General features: G+C 42.2%; 1 protein-coding gene across 1 annotated transcript in view; it reads left to right on the top strand.

Annotated features, from left to right (window-relative positions):
- Positions 1-26,010, top strand: part of PSTPIP1 (proline-serine-threonine phosphatase interacting protein 1) — a 99,030-nt gene that overhangs the window by 41,956 nt on the left and 31,064 nt on the right. The window contains exons 4-7 of the mRNA XM_038420271.2: positions 16,494-16,528; positions 18,368-18,474; positions 21,682-21,744; positions 24,431-24,529. Coding sequence (XP_038276199.1) covers positions 16,494-16,528; positions 18,368-18,474; positions 21,682-21,744; positions 24,431-24,529 — 304 coding nt within the window. The remainder of the gene's footprint in view (positions 1-16,493; positions 16,529-18,367; positions 18,475-21,681; positions 21,745-24,430; positions 24,530-26,010) is intronic.

Below are 26,010 nucleotides of genomic sequence, written 5' to 3'. Positions count from 1 at the left end.
CCTACTGACAAAGAACCACAGGCAGACCTACACTGCAGACAGAAAAGCAGCCAAGGGAACCTTCCTCCCAGACACAATTGCATCTGCCAAATCACAGAAGCAGAACTGTGACATGCAGCAAACATCCTAATAGAGCCCCAAATGCCCATGCCAATGTGAACTAGGATGATCAGAGGAATGGAAAACCTGTCTTATGAAAGGAGACTCAAAGAGCTTGGCTTGTTTAGCCTAACCAAAAGAAGGCTGAGAGGAGATATGATTGCTCTCTATAAATATATCAGAGGGATAAATACCATGGAGGGAGAAGAATTATTTAAGCTCAGTAGCAAAGTGGACACAAGAACAAATGGATATAAATTGGCCATCAGGAAGTTTAGACTTGAATTAGACAAAGGTTTCTAACTATCAGAGGAGTGACGTTCTGGAACAGCCTTCCAAGGGAAGCAGTGGGGACAAAAGACATATCTGGTTTCAAGACTAAGCTTGATAAGTTTATGGAGGAGATGATAGGATGGGATAGCCTGATTTTGGCAATTAATTGATCTTCAACTATTAGCGGTAGATATGCCCAGTGGTGAGCTGGAGCTGGTTCGCACCGGTTTGTGCGAACCTGTTGTTAAATTTTGAAGCCGGTTTAGAACCGGTTGTTAAAGGGGTGGGCAAGCTCCGGTCCGTGGGCCACATGAGGCCCACCAGACCATCCTGTCCATCCCGCCTGAGCTCTTGGCTGGAGAGGCTCCCCTGTGAATTTTTACTCACTCGTTCCGGGCCTTCAGTGGCAATTTGGCGACGGGTCTGACCAAAGAGAGACTGAAGGACGTGCCGCTGAACGCTCAGAGTGACTGAAGGAACCAGTTCTTCAGCTTCTGGTAGCTCATCACTGAGTATGCCCAATGACCTGTGATGGGATGTTAGATGGGGTGGGATCTGAGTTACTACAGAGAATTCTTTCCTGGGTGTCTGGCTGGTGAGTCTTGCCCACATGGTCAGGGTTTAGCTCATCGCCATATTTGGGGTTGGGAAGGAATTTTCCTCCAGGGCAGATTGGCAGAGGCCATTGGGATTTTTCACCTTCCTCTGCAGTGTGGGGCACGGGTCACTTGCTGGAGGATTCTCTGCACCTTGAAGTCTTTAAACCACAATTTAAGGACTTCAATAGCTCAGACATAAGTTAGGGAGTTGTTACAGGAGTTGGTGGGTAAGATTCTGTGGCCTGCATTGTGCATGAGGTCAGACTAGATGATCATAATGGTCCCTTCTGACCTTAAAATCTATGATTCTATAATTCTACAATTCTAACAGTTCTGCCCAACTTCATAGTCAATTGTTGCCACTGGGCACTTCACATTTCCTGCCAATCACTCTGTGAACTGGTACTGAAGATGGCCATGTCTGTCCTACACTAATCGTGAAGCCTCTCTCAGTCAGAGAGCTGAGGGGGCTCTGCTGTGGCAATTCCATTTCCTAGTATAAGAGAAGTTGCTGCTGGTTACCATGGTAATAGCAAACAAACAGTACAGTTTCCTTCTTAAAAATAATAAGTAGCCTCTCAAACTGTTGGCTAATGTTCAGCTGCACAAAGTTATTTTATACAGATAGCCTGATCCAGGCAAATTTAGGCACTGTAGCTGCTTGTTCTTGGAGCTCTGCAGCTGTGGAAGCTACTTCCAATTTGGGGTGGAGTGAGTCTATCCCTCTCTAGCCTTGTAGTCCAAATTTAACTCATCAGTTGGGTGGGGCCTTTAGCCAGGGCCCTGGCTAATTTGTTACAACACATTAAAGGAAACAGAGGACTGAGCCCGTCTCCCTTACAATGAGCTTTTCTCCAAGCATGTTCACCCTAGAATCCCAACTGTCCACCTTCGGTCTTGTGACAGGGAAGGAGTGGAGAGACTGGCTGGCCACCCCTTATATTTTAATCACCGTTATCTTCCAGTGTACTTTGGGTCCTCCCATCATTGGTGCATTTGGGATGCAGGGGTTTGGGAGGCCCTAGTGAAATAACTGGAAAAAGAGGCCACCAGACCAGAACTTCAAAGGGAGGAATAGGGTATATAAGTGCAAATATGGTCAAGGTTTTCAGAGCTTTTAATTAAAATAAAGCTTGAGATATTTGCATGGCTGCAACCTAAAATTGTAGTCAAAGTCTCATCTGCATGAATGTTAGATGGGGGAGGAGAGAGGACAGGTTTAGGACTTTTAACTTTCTCCAGGATTTGGATTTGAACATCACTCTGAAGCCTGAGAGACCAGATTGTCATATTTGGGCAAAAGTGGCAAAGATATGAAAAACATCCGTATGTTTCACACAAGTGGGAAAGGATGTCCCCAAAGGTTTTTAAAAACTGCAAGGCTTTTCAACTGAATAACAAGCTACACTGAGTTTGCAAGTGTTCAATGGTGGTTTGCTGTTAGGACTCAGGGCGTGCAGTAGAGCTAGTCTCCAGGCAGCCTCATCACTACAGCTGGCCTGCCACAGGCTACCTGATTGGCTGGAAGGGCCAGCAGGCCGGCTTGTAAGCCAGCAGCAGCTTGCTGGCTGCTCAGTGCTCATGCCCACCATTGTGCCTGCTCCTGTGTTACCTGGTTTTGCTGGTCCTAGGTGCTTGTATCCAGCCTTGCCTCTGTCCTTCCCCTGCCTTGAATCTCCTTGCCTGCTACTCTGCTTGCTCCAGTTCCTGACCTCTGGTTTGACCCTTGGCTCTGACTACTGACTCCAACTTGATAGACTTGGCTCTGGTATCTAGCTCCTGACCTGCTGCTTGACCCTTGGCTCCAGCTTCTGACTCTAGTCCTTGATTCCTGACGCTCACCACGACCACCAGGTTAGATTGTCGTTGTCCTGGTTGGGTGACGTATACAGTGATGGTACCTTGACACGTTATGGCTGATTCATAGCCAAACTTGTGCCCTTTGAGGTTTAAGGGAAACAGTCCTTTTGTGCTGCAAAGTGGCTCCATGCTTGAGCTCAGGAGTATTCCCTGGCTCCTCAGGACCACTGAGTTACACTGAGCAAATGAGTTGGAGAGCCTGATTTTCAGACATGCTGAGCATTCACAACTCCAGCTAAAGTGGGGAGTTGTCCTGTAATAAAGAAGAAGCAGAAGCGGGTGAAGCCCTGCCTTTTCTAGCAGGTTAGCTTATTTTATTTTTATTCTTTGCCTGCCTCTGCTTCTTCTTTCCTTGTCTCTTCTCATGTACGCTATCTCTCCTCTTTTTTCTTCCCCCTTTCCCATTCTGCCATCCTCTTCTGCCAGCAGGAAAGGGACATTCCTGCAAACCCACATCTGCCATGCATTTCTCTGTAGTGCTTAAAATACTGAGAATCCTGCACTGAGTATATACTCAAGTCTCTCAAATACAAAGCAAAATTCATAACAGACTTTGAAAGATGTGCTATATTTATATATTGTGACTAAAGGAAGGAGCTCAGATACTTCGTTGATAAGCACAGTATAAGAACATACATATAGAACAGTACAGGTCATGTTGTATTTTTTATTGTGCACATCAACAAGTTTCTCTTTGATTTGCAGCTCAAATCATTTGAAAAGTTGCTTTCCTGCATGGTCACTTTCCAGCAGAGCTCTTATTCTCCACTCTAAGGCCCTGATCTTTGAAAGGGTCTGCACATGATACTTTGAAGTCAGCAAGACTCTATGAAAGAGTAAGGGACCATGCACATGGATCCCATTGCAGGATCTATAACTAGATTAGAATTGACACGAAATGAGGCAGAGAGAAGCTATAGACGATGGAGGGCAGAAGTGGTTATGCTGCATAGGTCCCTTTGTAGTTTAGATTTTGTTAGGCTAGTGTAGGAATATGGGTCTTGTTGGAAAGACTAAGGAATGAAGTGTACTTTTTCAGTCACAGTTACCTGCTGAAAAGTTGTGGACTTTCAACTAACTTATATTTTCATGGCTCTCATTGTGGGTTTGATGAATGGATTTACCACCTACCTAAATAAAAATGAGTTAAAAACCTTAGTTATATGTTTAAAGCCATTATGTTACTTGCCTTATTTTGTTTTTAACTTTATGATACAAATGTTATAGGTGATTCTGAAGGTGTTCGTATTTTCTTATACTTAGCAAAGACTAAGCATCCTGGCATCAGAAGCAAAGTCTTTGCTAAATTTATGATGGATCATAATATACCTAAAGGACCTAGCAAAGTTGGTCTCCAAATTTTTTAATTGTATGTTCTAACCCAGGGGTCGGCAACCTTTCAGAAGTGGTGTGCCGAGTCTTCATTTATTCACTCTAATTTAAGGTTTCGCGTGCCAGTAATACATTTTAACGTTTTTAGAAGGTCTCTTTCTATAAGTCTGTAATATATAACTAAACTATTGTTGTATGTAAAGTAAATAAGGTTTTTAAAATGTTTAAGAAGCTTCATTTAAAATGAAATTAAAATGCAGAGCCCCCAGGACTGGTGGCCAGGATCCGGACAGTGTGAGTGCCACTGAAAATCAGCTCACGTGCCGCCTTTAGCACACATGCCATAGGTTGCCTATCCCTGTTCTAACCTGAAATCAGATTTGGTCCTGACTAAGCTCCCCTACTGGGGGCCTAGGTGCAATATGGTATTCCCCCAACATAGCTTTTAACCTGGTGTAGTTTAGTCAATCTCAGGTGCCGGATATAGGGTTGACCTCAACTAGCTGCACGGAAATAAAAGTTTTCTATGCCTTGTCCCCAGTAGGGTCTAGTGTACACTAGAAAAGGTTTGCTAGTATAGCTACACTGGGAAACCCTCTTAGTATAAACACAGCTTATACCAGCAGAACTGTGCGTATACCAGTCTTCTGAGGTGTACCATCAAAAGGGGGTTTTGCTGATATAATTGGCTGTATGTTAAGGCTTTTGTGGATATAAAAATTGCATACAAATAATCACACCCCTGACATTATTATACCAGAAAAAGTGTAGACCTGACCTCAAGATAACTATTACTAGGTAAAAACACACCTCTTTTTGTAGTATAGACATAGCTCCAGATTCATAATACATAGGACAAAACAAACAGCCTTTTAACTCATTTCCCAAACGATGCTACAGCATTAGACTTTGCAAAAGTATACCATGACTGTTGAGAACAAAATTAAGCCAAGGAACTGAAGGACATGAAGTGAAAAAATTCTTTAATTGCCTATGTAAGCCAATTGCAAGATCCTGGGTAACAAACAAAAGGAATTGGATTTGCTTATTTAGGAGCACAGATCTACCTGGTGTTACTGAAACCTGGTGGGATGAGTCACATGACTGGAATGTTAAAATCAATGGTTATAACCTATTTAGGAAGGATCATGTCGGAAAAAGGGGTTGGGGGAGAGTGGCACTATGTCAAAAATGGCATTACCTGTTTCTGAGTTACTGGCAACTCACAAGGAAATGACCTTGACCAAATATGGATCAATGTCCTAACAAATAAAGCACAAGATGGGGTATTAGTTGGTGTCTGCTACAGACCACCAAACTACACTAGGGAACAGGATGACCACTTCCTTGTGCACCTATCTATAATGTGTAGGAACAAAAGCTGCATGATCAAGGGGGACTTCAGTTTGAATAGGAGTACTTGTGGCACCTTAGAGACTAACAAATTTATTAGAGCATAAGCTTTCGTGAGCTACAGCTCACTTCATCGGATGCATTTGGTGGAAAAAACAGAGGAGAGATTTATATACACACACACACAGAGAACATGAAACAATGGGTTTATCATACACACTGTAAGGAGACTGATCACTTAAGATAAGCCATCACCAACAGCAGGGGGGGGAAGGAGGAAAACCTTTCATGGTGACAAGCAGGTAGGCTAATTCCAGCAGTTAACAAGAATATCAGAGGAACAGTGGGGGGCGGGGTGGGAGGGAGAAATACCATGGGGAAATAGTTTTACTTTGTGTAATGACTCATCCATTCCCAGTCTCTATTCAAGCCTAAGTTAATTGTATCCAGTTTGCAAATTAATTCCAATTCAGCAGTCTCTCGTTGGAGTCTGTTTTTGAAGCTTTTTTGTTGAAGTATAGCCACTCTTAGGTCTGTGATCGAGTGACCAGAGAGATTGAAGTGTTCTCCAACTGGTTTTTGAATGTTATAATTCTTGACATCTGATTTGTGTCCATTCATTCTTTTACGTAGAGACTGTCCAGTTTGGCCAATGTACATGGCAGAGGGGCATTGCTGGCACATGATGGCATATATCACATTGGTAGATGCGCAGGTGAACGAGCCTCTGATAGTGTGGCTGATGTGATTAGGCCCTATGATGGTATCCCCTGAATAGATATGTGGACAGAGTTGGCAACGGGCTTTGTTGCAAGGATAGGTTCCTGGGTTAGTGGTTCTGTTGTGTGGTGTGTGGTTGCTGGTGAGTATTTGCTTCAGATTGGGGGGCTGTCTGTAAGCAAGGACTGGTCTGTCTCCCAAGATCTGAGAGAGCGATGGCTCGTCCTTCAGGATAGGTTGTAGATCCTTGATGATGCGTTGGAGAGGTTTTAGTTGGGGGCTGAAGGTGATGGCTAGTGGCGTTCTGTTGTTTTCTTTGTTGGGCCTGTCCTGTAGTAGGTGACTTCTGGGTACTCTTCTGGCTCTGTCAATCTGTTTCTTCACTTCAGCAGGTGGGTATTGTAGTTGTAGGAATGCATGATAGATACTCTGAAACCTTCAGTTTGAATGACATATGTTGGAAGTCAAATGCTGCCAGTAGTAAAACATCCTTGGAATTTCTAAATATTATAGATGATAGTTTCTTAAGAAAATTCTATATTTGACCTTGTTTTGACAGATAAAGTGGAATTGATCACAGAATTAAAAATGGTAGCTTAGGTACACTTGATCACATTTGTAAAGTGCAAACAGAATAAAGTCCAGACCAGTAACATATGTACTTGGGGCTTTAGGAGGGCCAGTTTCACAATCCTGAAAACACTTCTGAGCCACATCAGCTGCGGGGGAAGAGTTTAATCAGAAAAATGTAAATGATAGTTGGGAATTGTTTAAGAACACTTTACTAGAGGCCCCAAAAGCCAAAATCCCACAATCAAGGAAGAAGGCTGTATTGGTTTAAAAACTGACCTGCTTTTGAGGGGAAGTGAAGGCAGTTTTAATAAATAAAGAAAGAAAAATGGAAGAAAGGGGAAGGTGATAGTAATTAATATAAATCAGAAGCTAGGAATTGTAAAAAATTGATAAGGGAAGCAAAGGGACTCAAGGAGATATCTATTGCCAGCAGAGTTAGAGACATTTAGGAGGAGTTTTTAAAGTGTATTAGAAACAGAAAGAATCTTAACAATGGTATTGGTTCATTACTAGATGGAAATGGTAAAATTATCAATAATAATTCAGAAGAGGCAGAAGTGTTAAATACAAATCAGAAATATTTACTGAAGAAAAAACGAATGTTGTAGTCATACCATATGATGAGGCTATCAACTCTTTCCATTTCACTAGTATCTCATGAGAATGTTAAACAGCAGATACTGAAGTCGGACATTTTTAAGTCATCAGGCCCAGATAGTTTGTATCCAAGACTTTTTAAAGGAATTATCTGAGGAGCTTTCTGGATGGCTAACATTGATTTTCAACAAGTCTAGGAAAACTAGGGAAATTCTGGAATATTGGAAAAAAGCTAATGTTGTATCAATATTTAAAAAAGGGTAAATGGAATGTCCTGGATAATTATAGGTCTGTCAATCTGACATTGATTTCAGGCAAGATAATGTACTGCTGATATTGGACTGGATTAATAAAGAATTAAAGGTGAGTAATACAATTAATACCAGTCAAAGTGGATTTATGGAAAATAGATCCTGTCAAACTAATGATTTTTTATGAGATTACAAGTTTGATTAAAGATAATAGTGTTGAGGTGATATAACAATAAACTTTTAGACTTCTGTAAGGGATTTGACTTGGTATCTCATGATATTCTGATTAAAAGAGTAGACCAATATCAAATTAACATGGTACATATTAAATGGATTAAAAATTGGCTAACTGATAGGTCTCAAAATGTAACTGTAAACAGGGAATCATCACTGAACAGGTGTGTTTCCAGCTGGGTCCAGCAAGGATCGGTTCTTGGACCTGTACTATTTAACATTTTCATCAGTTACCTGGAAGAAAACTTAAAATCATCACTGATAAAGATCAACTATCTTATTACAAAACTGACTGAGGCCAAAGTAGGAGGCATGAAATTTAAAGATTCATCTTTAGAGGATCTCGAGTATGCGGATGATGATGCTTTACTTGGAGAGACTATTGACCAACAACAGCTAACATTGGAAAAGTTGCGAAAAACTCCAGAATCTATGGGACTTAAGTTCAATGATGATAAAACCAAAGTTATGCATGCCTCCTATAAAACAGAAACCAATAACCTGTCAACGCTGCATGTAGCTGCAAAACTATTCACCCATTCAATGTCATTATCTATCTGGATAGTCAGTTGACAGCAGGACTTCCTTACCCAAAAAAGTCGCACATCGGATTGGTTTTGCGTCAATGGCATTTCAGCATCTTCACAGCCCTCTGTTTGGGTGGTGGGATCCGTGCTTAATTTGTAATGAAAGAGGTGCCAGGGCTCAAAGCATTTAGGTGCTGGAGCTCAAGAAGTTTTTTTTACTTTCATAACTGATGCGGCAAGCCCGGAGGTGAAAGGTTATGAACTGCCAAGCCAAGAGATGCCAGGGCTCAGCCCTGGCACAAATTAAGCATTAGGTGGGATGTTTGTGTGACAACTAATATATGAATGTTCAATGCAGTAGAGATGACAACTCTAATATATGGAGCAGAAACATGGTTGGAGAGGGAACTAAATAGTTTTCAATGTCAACAGTTACAGAATATTCTTAACATTCATTGGTTTGATTTAATCACAAATGATGAGATACTTAGACATGTTGCAGTCTTGCAGCAGTTGAGACCAAGATGACTACAATGGTGGGGTCATATCCAAAGTGCAGAAGAAGCTACATTTTTACAGGAGACTTATACACCTGATGTTGACGGAAGTAGAGCATGAGGCAGACCATAAATGAGATTGGAAGATGCAATTTTGAGGGGTTCAAGAAACCTAAATTGTCCCATTACTGACTTTTGCTGAGGGAAGACAACTTGTTAGGAACCATTCAAAATGAAAGTCCATTCTACTCACCACTACTGCTACAACACAGCCATGAGAATCTGCTGGATAAAAGTTGCAGATGACACAAAAATTGGGGGACTGGTAAATAAGGACAAGGACAGGTCACTGACACAGAGCAATCTGGATTGCTCAGTAAGCTGGGCTCAAGCAAGTGATATATTTTAATATGGCTAAATTTATCCCATAGGGACACAGAATGTAGACCACACTTACATGATGAGGGACTCTATTCTGGTGAGAGTGACTTTGAAAAAGATTTTGGGGTTGTGGTGGATAATCAGCTGAATGCAAGCTCCCAGTGTGATGCTGTGGACAAAAAGATAATGCAATCCTTGGAGGGATAAAACAGGGAAATCTTGAATGGGAGTGGAGAGATTATTTTACCTCTTAATTTGATATTGGTGCAACTGTTGCTGGAATATTGTGTCCAGTTCTGGCATCCACAATTCAAGAAGGATGTTGATAAACTGGAGAGGGTTTAGAGAAGAGCCATGAGAATGATTAAAAGGTTAGAAAATATGCTTTATAGTGATAGCCTCAAAGAACTCGTTCTACTGAGCTTAACAAAGAAAAGGATAAGGTGTGATTTGATCACAGTTTATAAGTACCTACATGGGGAAAAAATATTTAAAAATTGGTCTTCAGTCTAGCAGAGAAAAGAACAACATGATCCATTGGCCGGATGCTTGACAAATTCAGCCTGGAAATACTGCATAGATTTTTAACAGGGAGGGTAATTAACCACGGAACAATTTACCAAGGATCATGGTGGATTCTCCATCACTAGCAATTTTAAAATAAAGACTGCATGTTTTCTAAAAGATCTGCTCTAGGAATTATTTTGGGGAAGATCTATGGCCTCTATTAGACGGGAGGTTATAGTTTCTGGACTTGGAATCTATGAATTAAAACCTAGTTTAGTCCAAATACTGGTAGTTTAGAACCAAGCCAGATGTTAACCATGGTTATGGAAGGAAGAGAGGGGATTGATATTTAACTGGTCTCCAGATATGTAGCTGGGACTAATTCACCTGGGGCACAGACAGATGTGAAAGTAAGCTGCTATGGTCCAGTACGGCATACCGGTAAGAAAGTGGCTGCTGGTACACAGCCGACTGTACTGGCAGGGCTGCTGTTGGGGGGTGAGGGGAAAAAGGGGCAGCTGTCCTGGGTCTCGGTGATTAAAAGGGCCCAGGGCTCTCAGCAGCGGCCAGAGCCCCAGGCCCTTTAAATTGCCACTGGAGCCCTGGGCGCCGCGGGCCGGGCAGCGCTGAAGGGCTGGCTTGGGGAGTCTGGCCCCAGCCCTGCCCCTTCCGCCCAAGGCCCCACCCCTTCAGGGGGCCCAGAGCCAGCCCCCACCTTGCTCAGGACCCTGGCTACTCTGCGTATTGGTAAATCTGTGAAGTTACTTTCACCCCGGGGCAGAGAGTACACACAGCCAGTGGAGAGTGTTCTCCTTAGGGCTGAAAAGTCTGCATAGTAGAGGCCATGGTCTCTCACTCTCCATTTTAAAAAGGTCACACTTTTTATGAAGAGAACATGGTGCATCGTGTTGCTGTTATTTATAAGAGATATGATTGAGGCAGTGGTATTTTCCACGCCTATTCGCTAAGCGAAGGAAAAAATAAGCTGTGGTTTTCCTGTCAGAACAGTCACTCTTATCATCCTGTACATCAATAGTAAAGGGACTTCATAAATTACTGAGTTAGATTATTCTGAGCTTGAGGGAGGGGGCAAGACATTCAGAAAAACTCAAACTGACACAGCAAACATTACACTTTTCAGTTGGAACCACGTCTGAATCCAGCATTTCTTGAGATATACTGTTCCTTTAACAAGCGAGGAAGGGAGCTGGGGCTTTGACCCACAGCTCATTCACATGCAGCTGAACACACTTTAGTGGGCAGGCAGGGGTAAAACACAACACAGACAAAAAATGTTAGTGGATATAGAGAAAAGAATGAGGAGCAGAAAGAGTGAGAGGTTGGGGCTTCGGGAGAAGCTAAGCAGAGAGATGGGTTGCTAGCGACAGGAAGTGCATCTAGTATACACTAAAAAGAAAAGGAGTACTTGTGGCACCTTAGAGACTAACAAATTTATTAGAGCATAAGCTTTCGTGAGCTACAGCTGTAGCTCTAATAGCTCTAATGTAGCTCTGTATGCTCTAATAAATTTGTTAGTCTCTAAGGTGCCACAAGTACTCCTTTTCTTTTTGCAAATACAGACTAACACGGCTGCTACTCTGAAACCTGTTAGTATACACTAGAACGTTTTGCAGCTGTTTCACAGCAGCGTGCACTGGTACTAGCAAGGATACAAACACCAGCACTGACAGGATGCAGGCGATTTTACCCACTCTATCATGAAGCCAGGCTTTCATGACACAGTGGTGAAAGCACCCTGAGTCCCCTCGAAAGCACATTGCTGCTAGCGCTGGTGCAGCTGCACTTTTGCTAGTGCAGGCTAGATCTATAAAGCATTCTCTCTCTCTCTGCTTAACAGCAGATAAGGCAAAAGGATGAGAGTAGAAGGCCTGCAGAGCAGCCACCTGACCTTCAAGGAAACAAAGGACATCTATATGAAAAATAAGGGACAGAGCTTAGTTTTAAGGATTGCCATCCCACATCCCAGTACAAAATCCTACTTCTGATTAATGGATACTTTGCATGATCAGTGCTTGAAAACAGATTTATAATCTGATCCAATTCTTCTCATCAGTTCCATGTGGTCCATGGGAAATTAGGCACCAAACAAGGGCCACCCTTGAAGGGGAGGGGGGGCAGCAAACAAAACAGGCCCTGATGGAAGAAAACCAGGGTCAGTTTTCAAGTGATCAATCCCTGCAATGTCTATACAGTCAAGAAAGCTACAAGGGGAAGCAGTGTTGCTTAGTGTATAAAATACTGGAGTGGGACTCAGGGGATCTAGGTTCTATTCCTGGTTCAGCCACTGGTCTGCTGCGTGACCGTGGGCAAGTCACTTCATTTCTTTGTAAAGCGCTTTGATGACAAGCACTATATAAGAGCCAGGTATTATTATAAATTATAGTGAAAGTCTTCCCTATTCCATATCCCGCATCTTCATATTTCCACACAAGCTATAAGCTCATCTAGGAAAGAAACGCATATGGTGATTGCTTCCTGAGCAAGTACCCAGGAAAAACAATGCTCATGTTTTAATGCTCATTTCAAAATATTTCAGGAAACACTTACTTCTTTCAACAGTGTGCTGAATTTTTTAAAAGTCTTAAAAATACTGCAAGGAACGAAATCTCTAGTACATGTCTTAGCCTGGTTAACAGGAAAAGGTTTCAGCCACTAGATGGCAAAAATCACCTGAAGTTGGTGCTTGGTTATTGCTCCATATGCACAGCTCTCTTGACTCTAACCCCAAGTACAGGTCCTTCATTTCTCTGCCAAAGTTTCATATGAAAACTGGGTCTTTAAATCCATGCTTTACTAAGTGCTAGGCTTTAATTACACACAATACATTTCTATAGACATTTCACAAGGATGCTAGCAAGCGGGCTTGCTGTGGGGAGGTTCAAGGTGAAGGCTGATACTTTGCCTGTAACTTAGTTTAACAACCCTCCCGACTTGAAATATTGCTACTTCCTCCTCTCCTCCTTAAAAACGTGAGTGTGGGGACAATGAATTTTGTTCAAATGGCCTAAAACTGCGGCATCCCCACACCCACAGACATCAGAACAAAAACATTACAAATCTCAATAGGAAATCATACCCACATATGAAATGAGATGCTTTATTTAGTTACCATTCATTCAAACGTACTAGCAAAATTAAATTACAGGCATCTTACACATACATCTCTACCAAATGGGATACTTTCCTTCACCCACACAGCTACATCCTGGGGGACTGGAATGAGATGTTCCATCCATATGTCAGAGCTTCGGAACGTGATACATAGCTGATACGTGGGGCTGTACCTGGTATATTGTGCAGCACTTAAGTGATTAAAGAGATATTTGAAGGTTCTTAGGCCTAAAATTTGACATACCTATTCTCTCTCCTAGCTGTTTACAATGTTTATGTGCATGTCTATTCCCCCAAACCCCATAAAAAGGTTAGATTCAACCTGTTTGTAGCCAGGGACATTATTATAGCCTACTGGAAGACAGACTAACCCTCCTCCACTCAAAAGGCCAGTAGAAGAAAGTAAATCACAACATCTGGCTTCCTTTCATAAACCACTCTGATAGCATAGACCACTTCAAAACTAAAGAGAGTAAACTCCTTTTCCCCTTGTATTGAGAATGTATCTTTCTTCAGTATCCAATATGGCAATTTAACTACATCTGGCAGAAACTGACACCTCAGGCTTCAGGCAAAAACTCTGGAAATGATAGATCAACATGCTGTGCAAACAGTAAATGTCCTGGGTTTTTTTTTTATTTCAATATTTGTATGTTACTCTGATGAGGAATCTAATAAAGTGCCCCACCCTCACTATAAGATATACACAAAAGCAAGGGCCAATATGTACTGTAAGTTATATTTACTTTTTAAAAAAATCCTAATCATGTCATCTAGAACAAAAATGGATAATAAATTTAGTACAGCGGGTGGCTTATTTGATTTCAAATTTGGTTAAAAAGACTCCTTCATTTCTGAGACCTTATGCTCCAAGTTTAAGTTTGCATCAAAAGTTTACACCAGCCAAGTTTTACATGTTTGGGAACACAGGGATAAAATGAAATGCCAGGGCACCTTCAGAACAACAAAGAAGCATATTTTAAAAGACATTCAATCTTTTATGCTATATCCTAGTGATCCAAGGAGATTCACAGGCTTTTACAGGCCGGCTTGGAGGCCGCTTTTACAGCAGAGGATTTTAAGAACACCAACTCAAGCCTTTAAAGAATTTTTTGTTTAGTGCCATCAGTTATTCATAACTCATTTCAGGGAAAATATTTTGTTGGTTTATACACAAAAAGCTGAAACAGTCTGAAAATAAGACATATATTGATCATTTTTGGCTGAAAGGCTTTTCGTTCACACATTTTACAGATAGCAGTGCTAGCAAATTCTGAATCAAGACTCAAGGTTTTCATGATGTTCTTTGGGGCCTGCATGATGGTGTCCATTTCCCTTTATATTTCTCCCCTAAGAGTCCACAAGGTGCTTCAAGACCTGAAAAAGGGTCCTATTTCTCTTTGCTGCTTTATGTCCAATTTAAACCCTAAACAGGCCCATCTGGAAGGGCATAAGGTATATAGACCATATTGCTTGCCCTTCTGGCTAAGCATGTGCCACGAAGAATGGGGAGGCAGCACATCTTTAAAGATGACAGCATCAGGTCCAGTAGCACAGTCAGATTGTACTAAGGGAAATTCTCCAATAGCAGGCCAAGTTTCTGCCCTTGGATCGGTGCCCTACTGAAGTCAATGAGAGCTGCATGCACGCATCTAAGAGCAGAATGAAGGTATATGTGATGAAGTAAACCTAATTGTTGTCCTGGTGGTGATAGCTACCTTCAAATGGTGCTTAACAAGTACAGTCAACCCAAGGACTGAAAATGGCAACTCCTCTGCTCCAGGGCTGGATTACATGTTCGAAGAGGTCAATGCTAAAGACGCTGGAGATGCTGACATGAAAGGATGAGGGCTACCACTTGGCTAGTTCAGCACCAGCTCTGCCAAGATTGCATGTGGTGGTGGTGCTGTTTTTAACATGAAACCTGAGTACAGCAAGGCAGAAGCCAGGGATTTGCGTTTTCGTTAAAAATGATGGGAGGGCCATGCTTAGAATGTTTTTAAACACAGCTCCAAGTCTCAGCCAAAGGAAAAGCATCTGGAATTCCCACAGGAAGCATCAATATTGGAGAGGGCAGGAGGCTGCACCAGACAGGGTACAAAGTGTGGGTTTTGAGCCAGGTGCCTGCAGGCCCACTCCTTTGGAACCCAGGCTGCCATCAGGAGCCTGCACCTCGCCCAAAGTACCACAGAGAATGTGGGCTCCAGTATGTGTGTCTCTGGCCTCCTAGGGTGGCCCAGCATGCACATAATTTCCTCATAGATCTCTGTCCCCCAGGGGTTGGCAGGGTCACACATCCCTCCCCACTCTATGCATGGCCAAACTTTATGCCTTTAGCCATTGAGTATTTCAGAAGTGCCACTCATGGGCTTGGCTGAATATTCCTTCCCCTCTCATGAGCCGTATTGGGCTCTCTCTTTATCAAGCCTCTGTACAGACCTTTGGGAGGTCGCACAGTTGGTGCCCTGGAAAGATTACCTTCTAAATTCACAGTACAGCCCCCAGTAAAACCACTGGTGATCAGGCTCTTCAGAACTGTGTGCAACTGGAGCAGCAATGCTGCCACAGAATGGTAAAGTGGGGTTTTGGGCGTCTCTCTCTGAATTACTCTACCTCTTTGCTGTTCTTTCCGCTGGTTCATTAAAACATTTGCAGCTTGTTCCTTATTCATCTGCCTGACTGATTATCATTTACTCAACCCAGCTCAACAACAGACAATATACTACTGCCCTTTACCAGCCCCCTGTGAAACACCATTATAAGACTCCATCTTTTACTTTGATCCAGCTCCATCTGACTTCTCATACTGACCAGTGTAACGTTTTGTCTTGCTAGTCTCACCTGTATTTCATGGCCTGGTGCTGAGGGCTCCGTCTGGTGGCAGAGCTTATTCATACTGTACTGTGTAACTGTGAAAAGCCACTGTGGTCCATCGTTTCAGACCCCTAGAGTGTATGGCTCTGAAAACCATTGGTCTTAATTTGGTTTCTTTAACGAATTTGGAGACAGTACCACAAGGGGGTGCTACAGAAGTGCAAGAGGGAGGTAATGTTATACAGCCAATGCATTGCTCCTGCTGTGAGGATTATTAAGGAGGAAAAAACAAGATATACTGGTACAGCACTGATCTCTGACTACAGAGATCTTACCTATCTCTGTCCTCAGAGATCTCCCCTTTTCGACTACTATTCCAAACATCAGTTATATTGGTCATTTGTATTTCCCTGTATTCATGTTCTCACCAAGACATTGGTACAGACAAGTTTATATTAACACGTGTAATAACTAATACTGAGGCGTTAAACAGTCCAGTGCACTAGGAGTTCGGAAGTCTTTAATTCCCTGCTTCATGAAGCATTTGATTGCATGGCTTAAAGATACCTATAAATGTAATCTCTCTCCCATTTGCATGGTCAGTTTTTTTTTGATTGGGCTATTAAAGGTTTTATTTATTTTTGTGTTTCTTTGAGGGTAAAAGTCTGGTAGTGGAATTTTTTTTTTAGATTCACAGTCTGTCATTAGGACACTATACCAATAAGTATGTGTTTGTTTTCTCAGCACTCTGAAGGCAGCATTCGAGATCCTAAAGCAACGTAAGTTTATATCCTTCTTCCCATCCCTGTTGGAATCCTTTCATTGATGGCTGATTTGTCCTGGGGCCACCCATCACTGAAGAAGACAGATTTTCTATTCCAAGCGTTCTACTGCCCATTATTTACACTCTTTTCAACTCTAATCCACAGGGGTCACAGTCCTCCTCAATAGCTCCACATTTAATCCAAATGCCCTTTCCCCAATAGCATTCACTGTACCCACTATAATCCACTAGCAGAGGAACAGTCAAGCTGCCATCCCAGTGCCTTTGCTAACCCTCCTTCCTCCTGAGTTCCTAAGAAACCAAAGAGCCTTAAAACTGTCTCCAGTTAAGATCCTCAGGTCTCTGCACTAGGAACTATACTTCCCCTCCCAGCCCAACCCCTTAATAAGAAAAGGGATTTCCTCCTCTTTTTGGTAATAGGATCCCAACCCCACACCAATGAGTTGACCACACAAGGTTGAAACATAATCAAAAAGGACCAGCTGGCCAATGAGTGACGCCTAGCAGACTAATTTTCTGTGTGACCATGGCCAAATTATTTAAGGCAGCATCTCCAGCAATCAGGATGTTTAGTTTTCTATGCCTCAGTTCACTCATCTGTAAACTGGGGGCTGTCATACACCCCTACAGTTGTAAGGTGCTTCAAATCCCCCCAGCTGAATGACAGTAAGCAAAAGCACACCCATCTCACCAGCACAGTTGGCAGAAATTACTCTTCGCCATGGTCACAACCTGGACACTCAGAGATGCCCCAGGGTCTAACACACCCAGATTGTCCATCTGTGCTACAGACAGTGGCCACGCTTCCCTAGTTAGGGGAATTTTTGCCAACTTTTTGGGCTTCTTCCCCAACACTTGCTCAGTCTTATCTGGTTTGAGTCACAGATGACTAACCCTCATCTAAGCTCCAGGCTCATCAAGACAGCAGGATATGCATTCTCTTGTGCATCAAGGGCTAAATGCTAAAATGTTTACACTCCTAAAATGTAATAGCATAGTTACCTAGTATACAATGGGGTGGTGCAGTTGCACACACTGCCTACAGTTTAGATAAAGAGGTCAAGATTTTCAAATGTGGCTAGAGATTTAAGATCACTCCTGGTCTGAAGGGGCCTGATTTTCAGAGAGGTGGTTGCTCAGCACTTTCTGAAAAACAGGCCCTTTTCAAGGCATCTCAAAGTTGGGCACCCCAAAATCACTAAGTACTTTTGAAAATCTTAGCCAGACATTTTAAAATTTAGCCTCAAGAGTAAGATATTTTCCATCTTTACTGAACCCTGCCCATTTTCAGCCTCCCTCATTGGATGGCAGTGCTGGGACAAGCCTGACTGTAACTGGGAAGTGGCTGACAAGAGAGACTGATGTCAAGAAGTGTGATGGGCGGGAAGGTGATCACAATGTGGATAAGAAACCTGGGGTCAATAGGGAGGTCTAAAAATAGGCATGGAGGGGGAAGAGAGAGCGCCCTTAAAAAGAAAGGGTAAAGTTTGGAGGTGCGTGGTGGGAATATGAAGATGTGAAAGGGGGCCAGATAAAAGTATTTCTGTTTACATTCTCCTGCCATGCATAATCTTGGCATGTCACAAACAGCAGCAGTTCTGGACACATATATGTTGTAGACATCAAGGGGATTGGGATGAGTCCTATCCTCCTTTAATTAATGAGATAATACAATGATCTGAATAAAAAAAGCCCTCCTTAAGTTTCTGAGACTGCCAGGTGCATGTAAGTAATACATTCATATCACCTCCCAGTAAATACCTGATGAAAAACCTGACTTTGTCTTTATTAGAGGCCTTTTCATTGACTCTCTATAAATTCTCATCTGCCTTAGAAATTGAAAACGTTGGAAACTCCCATATCCAACTGGCATTGATGCTGAAGGATGAACTGAAAGGAATAGAGGAGTTCAGAGAAAGACAGAAAGAGCAACGAAAAAAGGTGAGGAAAGATAAGAATTGTCAGACCAACGGCCCATTTATTCTCATAGGTTGTCTCCAGCAGTGTGCTATGGATGGTTCAGAGCACGATAATTGCCCTCCTTCCTCCAAGCTCCTAGCTAACTTGATACTGGGGGGAATCTCTCTGTCTCTCTGTGATCCCAGCTGGTGATGAGATCATGCTCTGAACTATGAAGACTCAGAGCCCTTGTCACTTTCACTTTCTAGCTAATGTAACTGCAGATGCTTTTCTTATTTCTGTAAGTATTTAATCCCTTTTCAAAATTCTTGCTAAGCAAGTTGCTTCAGTAAATATCCTGTAGGAGCATCACAATACACTGAAATTGAAGCGGTAACAAAGGTTTGTGCATTGTGTTGAACTTGAAGCCTAAGTAATAAGATGATGAGGGTGTTGGAAATCCCCAAGATAAATTATGTTAATCTAGTATTCACCAGAGGTGTTGTATTAAAAAAAACAACTATGTTCAAACCAGCTATTGTCCCATTTGATCCTCCCAAATTCAGCATCCTTTGAACAAGGTATCTGCTAATCGAGTGACAATGTTAATGTTTTACACCCTCTCTGGTTCTATCTGGGAATAAATAAAGGGCTTGTCTACTTGCCACTGAAAACAACAATGATTTTTGACAGCCATGCAAAATTTCCACATCCCATGCCCCTTTAAAACAAAACAGGACAGATCCAGGTAGTTCCAAGTGCACCAACTTCACCATCTCAATTGCACAAGACAGATGGGAACCCAGCCAATGAAACACTCCAGAATTTCAGGGTGGGTAAAAACAATCCTGTTTCTGACAGTGCTGTTGTCTGATTTTCAAGCTCCGCAGCTGCTTCATGAAGCACATTCGATTTAGAGACAACTCCATGTCTGTTTCATATTTGAATCAGTATTTATCTCCTCCACCATCCCATTTACTACTTGGAGAGTTGCATGAAACGGGCTGTATCTTCTTGAAATAGTTCTACATTTGAAGTCTTCAAGAGAAACCTTTACTGGGAGTTGGGAGCAACACAAAGGCCTCTTCTGGATTCTCCATGTCTGTTGCAGGTTTTCCTTTCAGTCACCCATGCGGCTGGCTGCCGAGAAAGTAGCACTAGAGCAAACTGTGCCAGCATTTCCAGTGAGCTCCCAAAACACAGCAGTGTGTGTCTTTGTGCATTGTGTTAGCTCTGCAACAGCAGCATTCTGGACTGCACCATTTGGCCCTTACTCAGGCAACACCTCTGTTGGCACCAGGGGGAGTTTTGCTTGAATAAGGTCTAGAGACTGCAGAATTAGACTCCTCTCCCCATGGGCGGCGGGTGAACCCTGGGCTCGGGGAGGCTAGCCTCCAGCACGGCCCGCCCCTTCTGCCAGAGGCCCCACCCGGCCTGCTGAAGCCCAGAGGGTCCCCCCTACATGGCTGCCGGCACCCCTCCTCCCAGCCCTGGAGCACAGGCTAGCCCCCATTAGTTCCGGCCACAGGGGAAAGAGCCCCCCACAGCACAGTGCCGGGAAGCAGGAAGGGTCCTGGGGATGGAGCATAGGCAAGGCCATGCAAGACTGTTTGGGGAGGCTCAGCCTACCCTGGCCTTCGACACCTGCTGTCCATGCCCCTCTCCCTGCCATCTTCTCCAAGGAAGAAACCCTGATTCCCAGCATTTCCCCAACATCACAGATGAGATGATCGAGGCATTGAGTTCAACACAAGGCTCAAACTCTTTGCTACTACCACATTTGCGGTATATTTTAGTGCTCCGGCAGGATGTTATAGAAGCAACCTCTTAGCCAAAGTTAAAAAAAGGGATTAAGCATTTAGAGCAGTAATCAGCAGGGACCCTAGAAATCTGTTTCCCACGGAAAAATGCAGAATTTGTATTTTTACAGAGCATTGCTATAGTTTTTAAATTTTGTGAAAAAATAAAAACATATTAACAATTAACTACATTTTACTAAAAGTACCAGCGTCACTTACTGAGTGCATGCAATCTCCCCCTCTTGTTGTTGATTTTTGAATGTGCTTCAAATTTACAGTGGAACCCCATTTATCCGATTAGCTGGGACTGGGGCCAGATCAGATAATCAAAAATTGGGATAATTGGGAGAATTTACAAAGAGCTTTCTAGCCCTTATTTTAAGATGGGCGGGGGGAGGCTTGGGCAGTTAGCCTCACGTGGCACTGACAGCCAGATCCCCAGCCATCTGAAGCTGACTGCCCGAGCTCTGTCGCTGTCAGCCCTGGGCAGCTGGTGGTTCAGTTAATGTGGAGAACCGGATAATGGAGGCTAAGATAAACGGTTTCTACTGTACATCAATAAAGCATTGTGTTCAGCTGATACTTGTATATATTGTGGCTAGGGAAACTAAAGTTCAGCATTTCATTTTAAGTGCAGAAAAATGTGTATTTTTATGGTGTGTTTTTTTTTAAATCAGAGAATTTTGGGGTTTTTTTTATCATGGAAAACTAGGATCTCTGGTGATCAGCCAAGGATGTTGGGAGAGAAGCATTACATATATTGAATTTTCATAATCTGAAACAAAGCCAGCTGTGTTCAGATCAAGCTCTGTTAAAAAAAACTGTGTCATGGGATCAGAGTCATGTCTGGCTGCTGAATAGGAAAGACTCTCGTTTTTAAGCTTGGAGCTGGGTATTTCAAACCATGTCAAATAGAAGAAGAGGCTGGGCCAATGCCCTTTCAAGCTAATCTGCTGATGCCCATGGAAATTAGGTAAAATATAATCACTTGACAGAGGTAAAGGGATCTGTTATTAATCACAGAGGATCTGCTCATATTTGGAATGGATAGAAGTCCTTACTCAGCAAGGTGGGGCACTGGTTTGCCTGCACAAACACAGCAGCAGCACAAGATCCTATCCCAGGGCTTGTGCTGTTACACAGAACTCAGCTGGCAAAGCTTATGTACAGCATGACTGGGTGTAATGCTATTTAAGCTTCTTAAGATAAGGAGAGAAAACGAAGACACATCCTCTTGGCTATTAATGGAAGCCACTGAAGCAAAATTATCTTGGATTAATTTTTCCTAGCTTTGCACTATTGCACTCTGTGTTATTTAGAAGGGCGTCAGTTACAAAAACAACGTCAAGGCATTTTCCGCACAGGAACATGGTTCTTAGTAATGGTGCAACCATTGCTCTTGTAGTTCTGCCACTAAAAGGAGAAATGCTTAGCCCTGTGTTTCTTACAGTACGAGATTGCAATGGATCGTGTGCAAAAGAGCAAGGTGTCCCTTTATAAGAAAACAATGGAGGTAAGTTTTGTGGTTTAATAATACATTCATCCAGTTGCAAATGGTGGACAATTCACCAAAAGTGGGAGGGTGAAATTTTCGTCGCAGACAATATCTTAAAGGGATGTCAAGAACATGATGAAATAAAGTAAAAAGAGTATGTGTTTCCAACCCATGAGGTTAACACATGGAAGCATGTTTTCCCTGCCATGCCCAGTTAAAGGTCTCTTACAGCACCTTGAGGGTTAACTTTGAGTTAGTGCCAGCCCTATTTCTGTTTTCAACAGCTTACATGCTAAGATTTTTTTTTTCTGCCATTCAGCCTGGGGATCTGAAAGTCAAGTGAATTCCTACAATCTCATGCATCATCATCATCAATGAAGATTCTACCAGGCCAGATGTGACCTGAGGATCACTTGTGCAACTCCAATGGTATAAATGATGGGAGAATTTGGCTCAGCGGTTGAACTTAGATGGCAATGATGATGATGATGCATGAGCAACAATGGAATTTAGCATCCTCTGCTGGAGTTGTTAACTTTGGAGGGCTAACTAGAGTGAAAAGCAGGGAAAACATATTTTTGTGGCTGAGGTTGGCATCTATAACTCAGATAAACACGGAGAGCAGCTCTGTTGCTTAAGTAGTGCTATGTCTAGAACTAGGAAAATGGTCATGTTTTAACCTCCACTCTGATAATGATGCCAGCTGGCATCACCCACTCGTTCAGTTTTCAAAACACGCACCTTTGTGCTTTCTCCTATGCTGCCTCTATCCATGGGAGGTACTCCTTGTCAAATCCATAGAATTAACTCCTTATTCTCCTTCAAATCCATTCTTACAACTGTCCTTTTCCATGAAGCCACAAAAAACTTGATGACAGACAGGCAGCTGGTGTTTTGAGGCCACTGTCTACCATGCTGACTAGTATTGTTTTGTTAGGCTTCTGCACGTTTGTTATACCCACCTGTTTTTTCTTGTTACTTAAATTGTAAGGTCCTGGGGGGCAAGAGGAAGAACTGCCTTTTTGTTTTGTGTTTGTACAGCACCTAGCACAATGGAGTCCTGCTCTGTGAGCAGGGCACCTAGATGCTACTGTAAGGCAAATAACCACCAACCATTTTGAACAAGACTTTGCACCTAGTGTGGACATGGCAAGTCATGTTTAAAAATGTGTTAAGCTGGTCATGGTCAACCCTGTGGGATGCCTGGGAGGCAGTGTGGTCTACTGGATAGGGCATTGGTCACTGGGACTCAGGAGACCTGGGTTCTGGTTCTAACACTCACCTGGTGTGGGCTTAGGACAAGTCATTTCCCCTCCTACTCTTCGTCCGTCATGTGTGTTCAGTAGTGCTGATTGGAAGTTTTCAGATGGAATGCTTTTCTGTTGGAAAATGCTGATTCTTCAAAAATGAAGCTTTATAGTTTAAATGAAACTTTGACCTTATGAAAATGCCTTTTTTTAAGCGTTTCCTTTTGATAGCTTTGGAATGGTGTGTTTCAGTGTTTCATTTAGAAATTTAATTTATATTTAAAGTATTTAAAAAAAATAAATTTACAATAAAATGTTCCAATTTGATCAAAAAGAAACATTTCTATCAACCCAAAACAATATTCTCCCTCCCCCTGAATATTGTTTTGCACGAAATTTAAATTTGTTTTTGTTTTGTTCCCTTTTGGAATGGAACTTTCCCCCCCAGAATTGCAGAATTTCCCAAGAAATGGAAAATCTAGTTCCCATCCAGCTCTAGTATTTAGACATTTAATGAGAAACAATCCCTGCCCTGAAGAGCTATGTGGCTGTACAGTGCTCTGTTCAATAGGGCATCTAGGCATCCTGTCATAAAATAAATAATTACAGTGACTAGTGGCAGTACCACATTTGGGGATGCTGGAGAGGGTTGCTTGTGTGCTGCTGATTTGATATGTCAGCACCCAGGTTGCTTTTTTTTCTCTCTTTTATGTCCATCTGTGATTAGGTGGGCAACAAAAATAATTAGGGGTATGGAACGGCTTCCGTGAGAGGAGAGATTAATAAGACTGGGACTTTTCAGCTTGGACAAGGGACGACTAAGGGGAGCTATGACTGAGGTCTATAAAATCATGATTGGTGTGGAGAAAGTAAATAAGGAAGCATTTTTTACTCCTCCTCATGACACAAGAACTAGGGGTCACCAAATGAAATTAATAGGCAGCAGGTTTAAAACAAACAAAAGGAAGTATTTCTTCACATAATGCAGTCAGTCTGTGGAACTCTTTGCCAGAGGATGTTGTGAAGGCCAAGACTATAACAAGGTTCAAAAAAGAACTAGATAAATTCATGGTGGATAGGTCCATCAATGGCTATTAGCCAGGATGGGCAGGGATGGTGTCCCTAGCCTCTGTTTGCCAGAAGCTGGGAATGAGCGACAGGGAATGGATCACTTGAAGATTACCTGTTCTGTTCTTTCCCTCTGGGGCACCTGGACCTTTGGTCTGACCCAGTATGGCCATTCTTATATCAATTTAAAATTGTTCCCTTTTCAATTTTAAAATTTAAATTAATTTTTAAAAGTTTTTAAAATATAAATTGTTCCAACCTAATGCCTGATTTGTTCCCCTTGCCTGCAGAAGAGACTGGGTTATCTAGCCCCCTCCCCAACCCCACCCCCCAAAAAAGGGTTGTCTAGCCCAAAAAGAAACCATTCTATTGAATTTATTTTAATGCAGTCAAAGAAGACCTACCAGCAGAAGTGCAAGGATGCGGATGAGGCTGAGCAGGCCTTCGAGAGGATAAGTGCTTCCGGAAACCAAAAGCAAACAGAAAAGGTATATGAGATCACTGTGCTATTTAAGCAATGGTAGCAGAGAGCTCTGTAGTTTTCCTGGACAATCCACTTTGCATCAGAGTTTGCACATTTCAGAGGCTGCTCTCTGTTCTAATAAACATAAAATTCACTAGGAAATTTGCTCCACAAAGGAATCAATAGAATTGGAACAAGTTCATAGTTGCCTGTGTTTTTAAAAAGCATGGGAGACAGAGAGATTTAGTGAGGCAATTGGTATGGCCTATCATTAGAATGCAAATTCACAAAAAAGAAAAGGAGTACTTGTGGCACCTTAGAGACTAACAAATTTATTTGAGCATAAGCTTTCGTGAGCTACAGCTCACTTCATCGGATGCACCCAATGCATCCGATGAAGTGAGCTGTAGCTCACGAAAGCTTATGCTCAAATAAATGTGTTAGTCTGTGCGGTGCCACAAGTATTCCTTTTCTTTTTTGCGAATACAGACTAACATGGCTGCTATTCTGAAAAATGCAAATTCAGTTTCTTCCTGAATCCTAAGGCAAAACTGAATAGGTTTTTTTTAAGCCTCAAATTATTCATAAAAATGAAAGAAAAAGTCTGAAACGCATTAATCCGCTGTTTCTACCTTTGGATCCCATGTTAACCAAAGTAGGTACAGTACCTTACAAGAAATGCCCTTTCTTTATCTAACTTTCTCCTGGTAGATAGTTTAGTTTCATCAAATTTACAAACTTAAAAATAAATAATTGAAAAGCAAGGCATTTCAATCCCTCATTGCATCATCTTACATGTTTAGCTGACAACCTACTAACCTTTCATGAGAACATTTTACAATGAAGCAGATGGAGAAAAAAAATAAACTAACTCTCTTTTTCTCCATAAATTCAGTGCAGCGTAAGCAGAGATCCAAAATCATCTTTTTTGGAGGGGGTGGGGAGGATCAACCTAAAAATGAATTTTGGAAATATACATTTTATACCCACAGTGTTCTAAAAATCTTACACGAGTAACAAATTAGGTCTTATTTATAGTGGGTGAAATCCTGGCCCCATTGAAGTCAATGACAAAACTCCCATTGACTTGAATGGGGTCAGGATTTCACCCATAACAGTTTTAGGGTGATTACTTTTATACACACACACACACACACACACACCCTTGGGTGGAACACATCAGCTGTTTAACTCTGCAGAGCAACAGCAAACAGTTTAGGACAGGAATTGACTAAGAAGGAAGGGAAGATGCGGTGCTCCCAACACATTACGTGTTTTCCATCCAGCAGCCTTGAGGAGTATGATTAGAAGAATATGTAATCTGAACACTACCTTGAAGGACTGAATGGGAGAGCATGTTAGACATCCTTCAAGCTCAGGGCATTAATGTGTTGTCATCACCAGGCAAGCCAGGAAGTGCCAGGATATTAATAGCCTGCCCATATTTACAATTTTTAAAAGCTGTAAGAGAAGAGCTTCTGTTTTGCTTTTAGGTTTCCCAAAGGT

This window comes from Dermochelys coriacea, chromosome 10, assembly GCF_009764565.3.
Source record: "Dermochelys coriacea isolate rDerCor1 chromosome 10, rDerCor1.pri.v4, whole genome shotgun sequence".
Taxonomy (NCBI): Eukaryota; Metazoa; Chordata; order Testudines; family Dermochelyidae; genus Dermochelys; species Dermochelys coriacea.
Note: the sequence above shows the minus strand (reverse complement) of the source record. Positions and strands in the feature narration are given on the sequence as shown.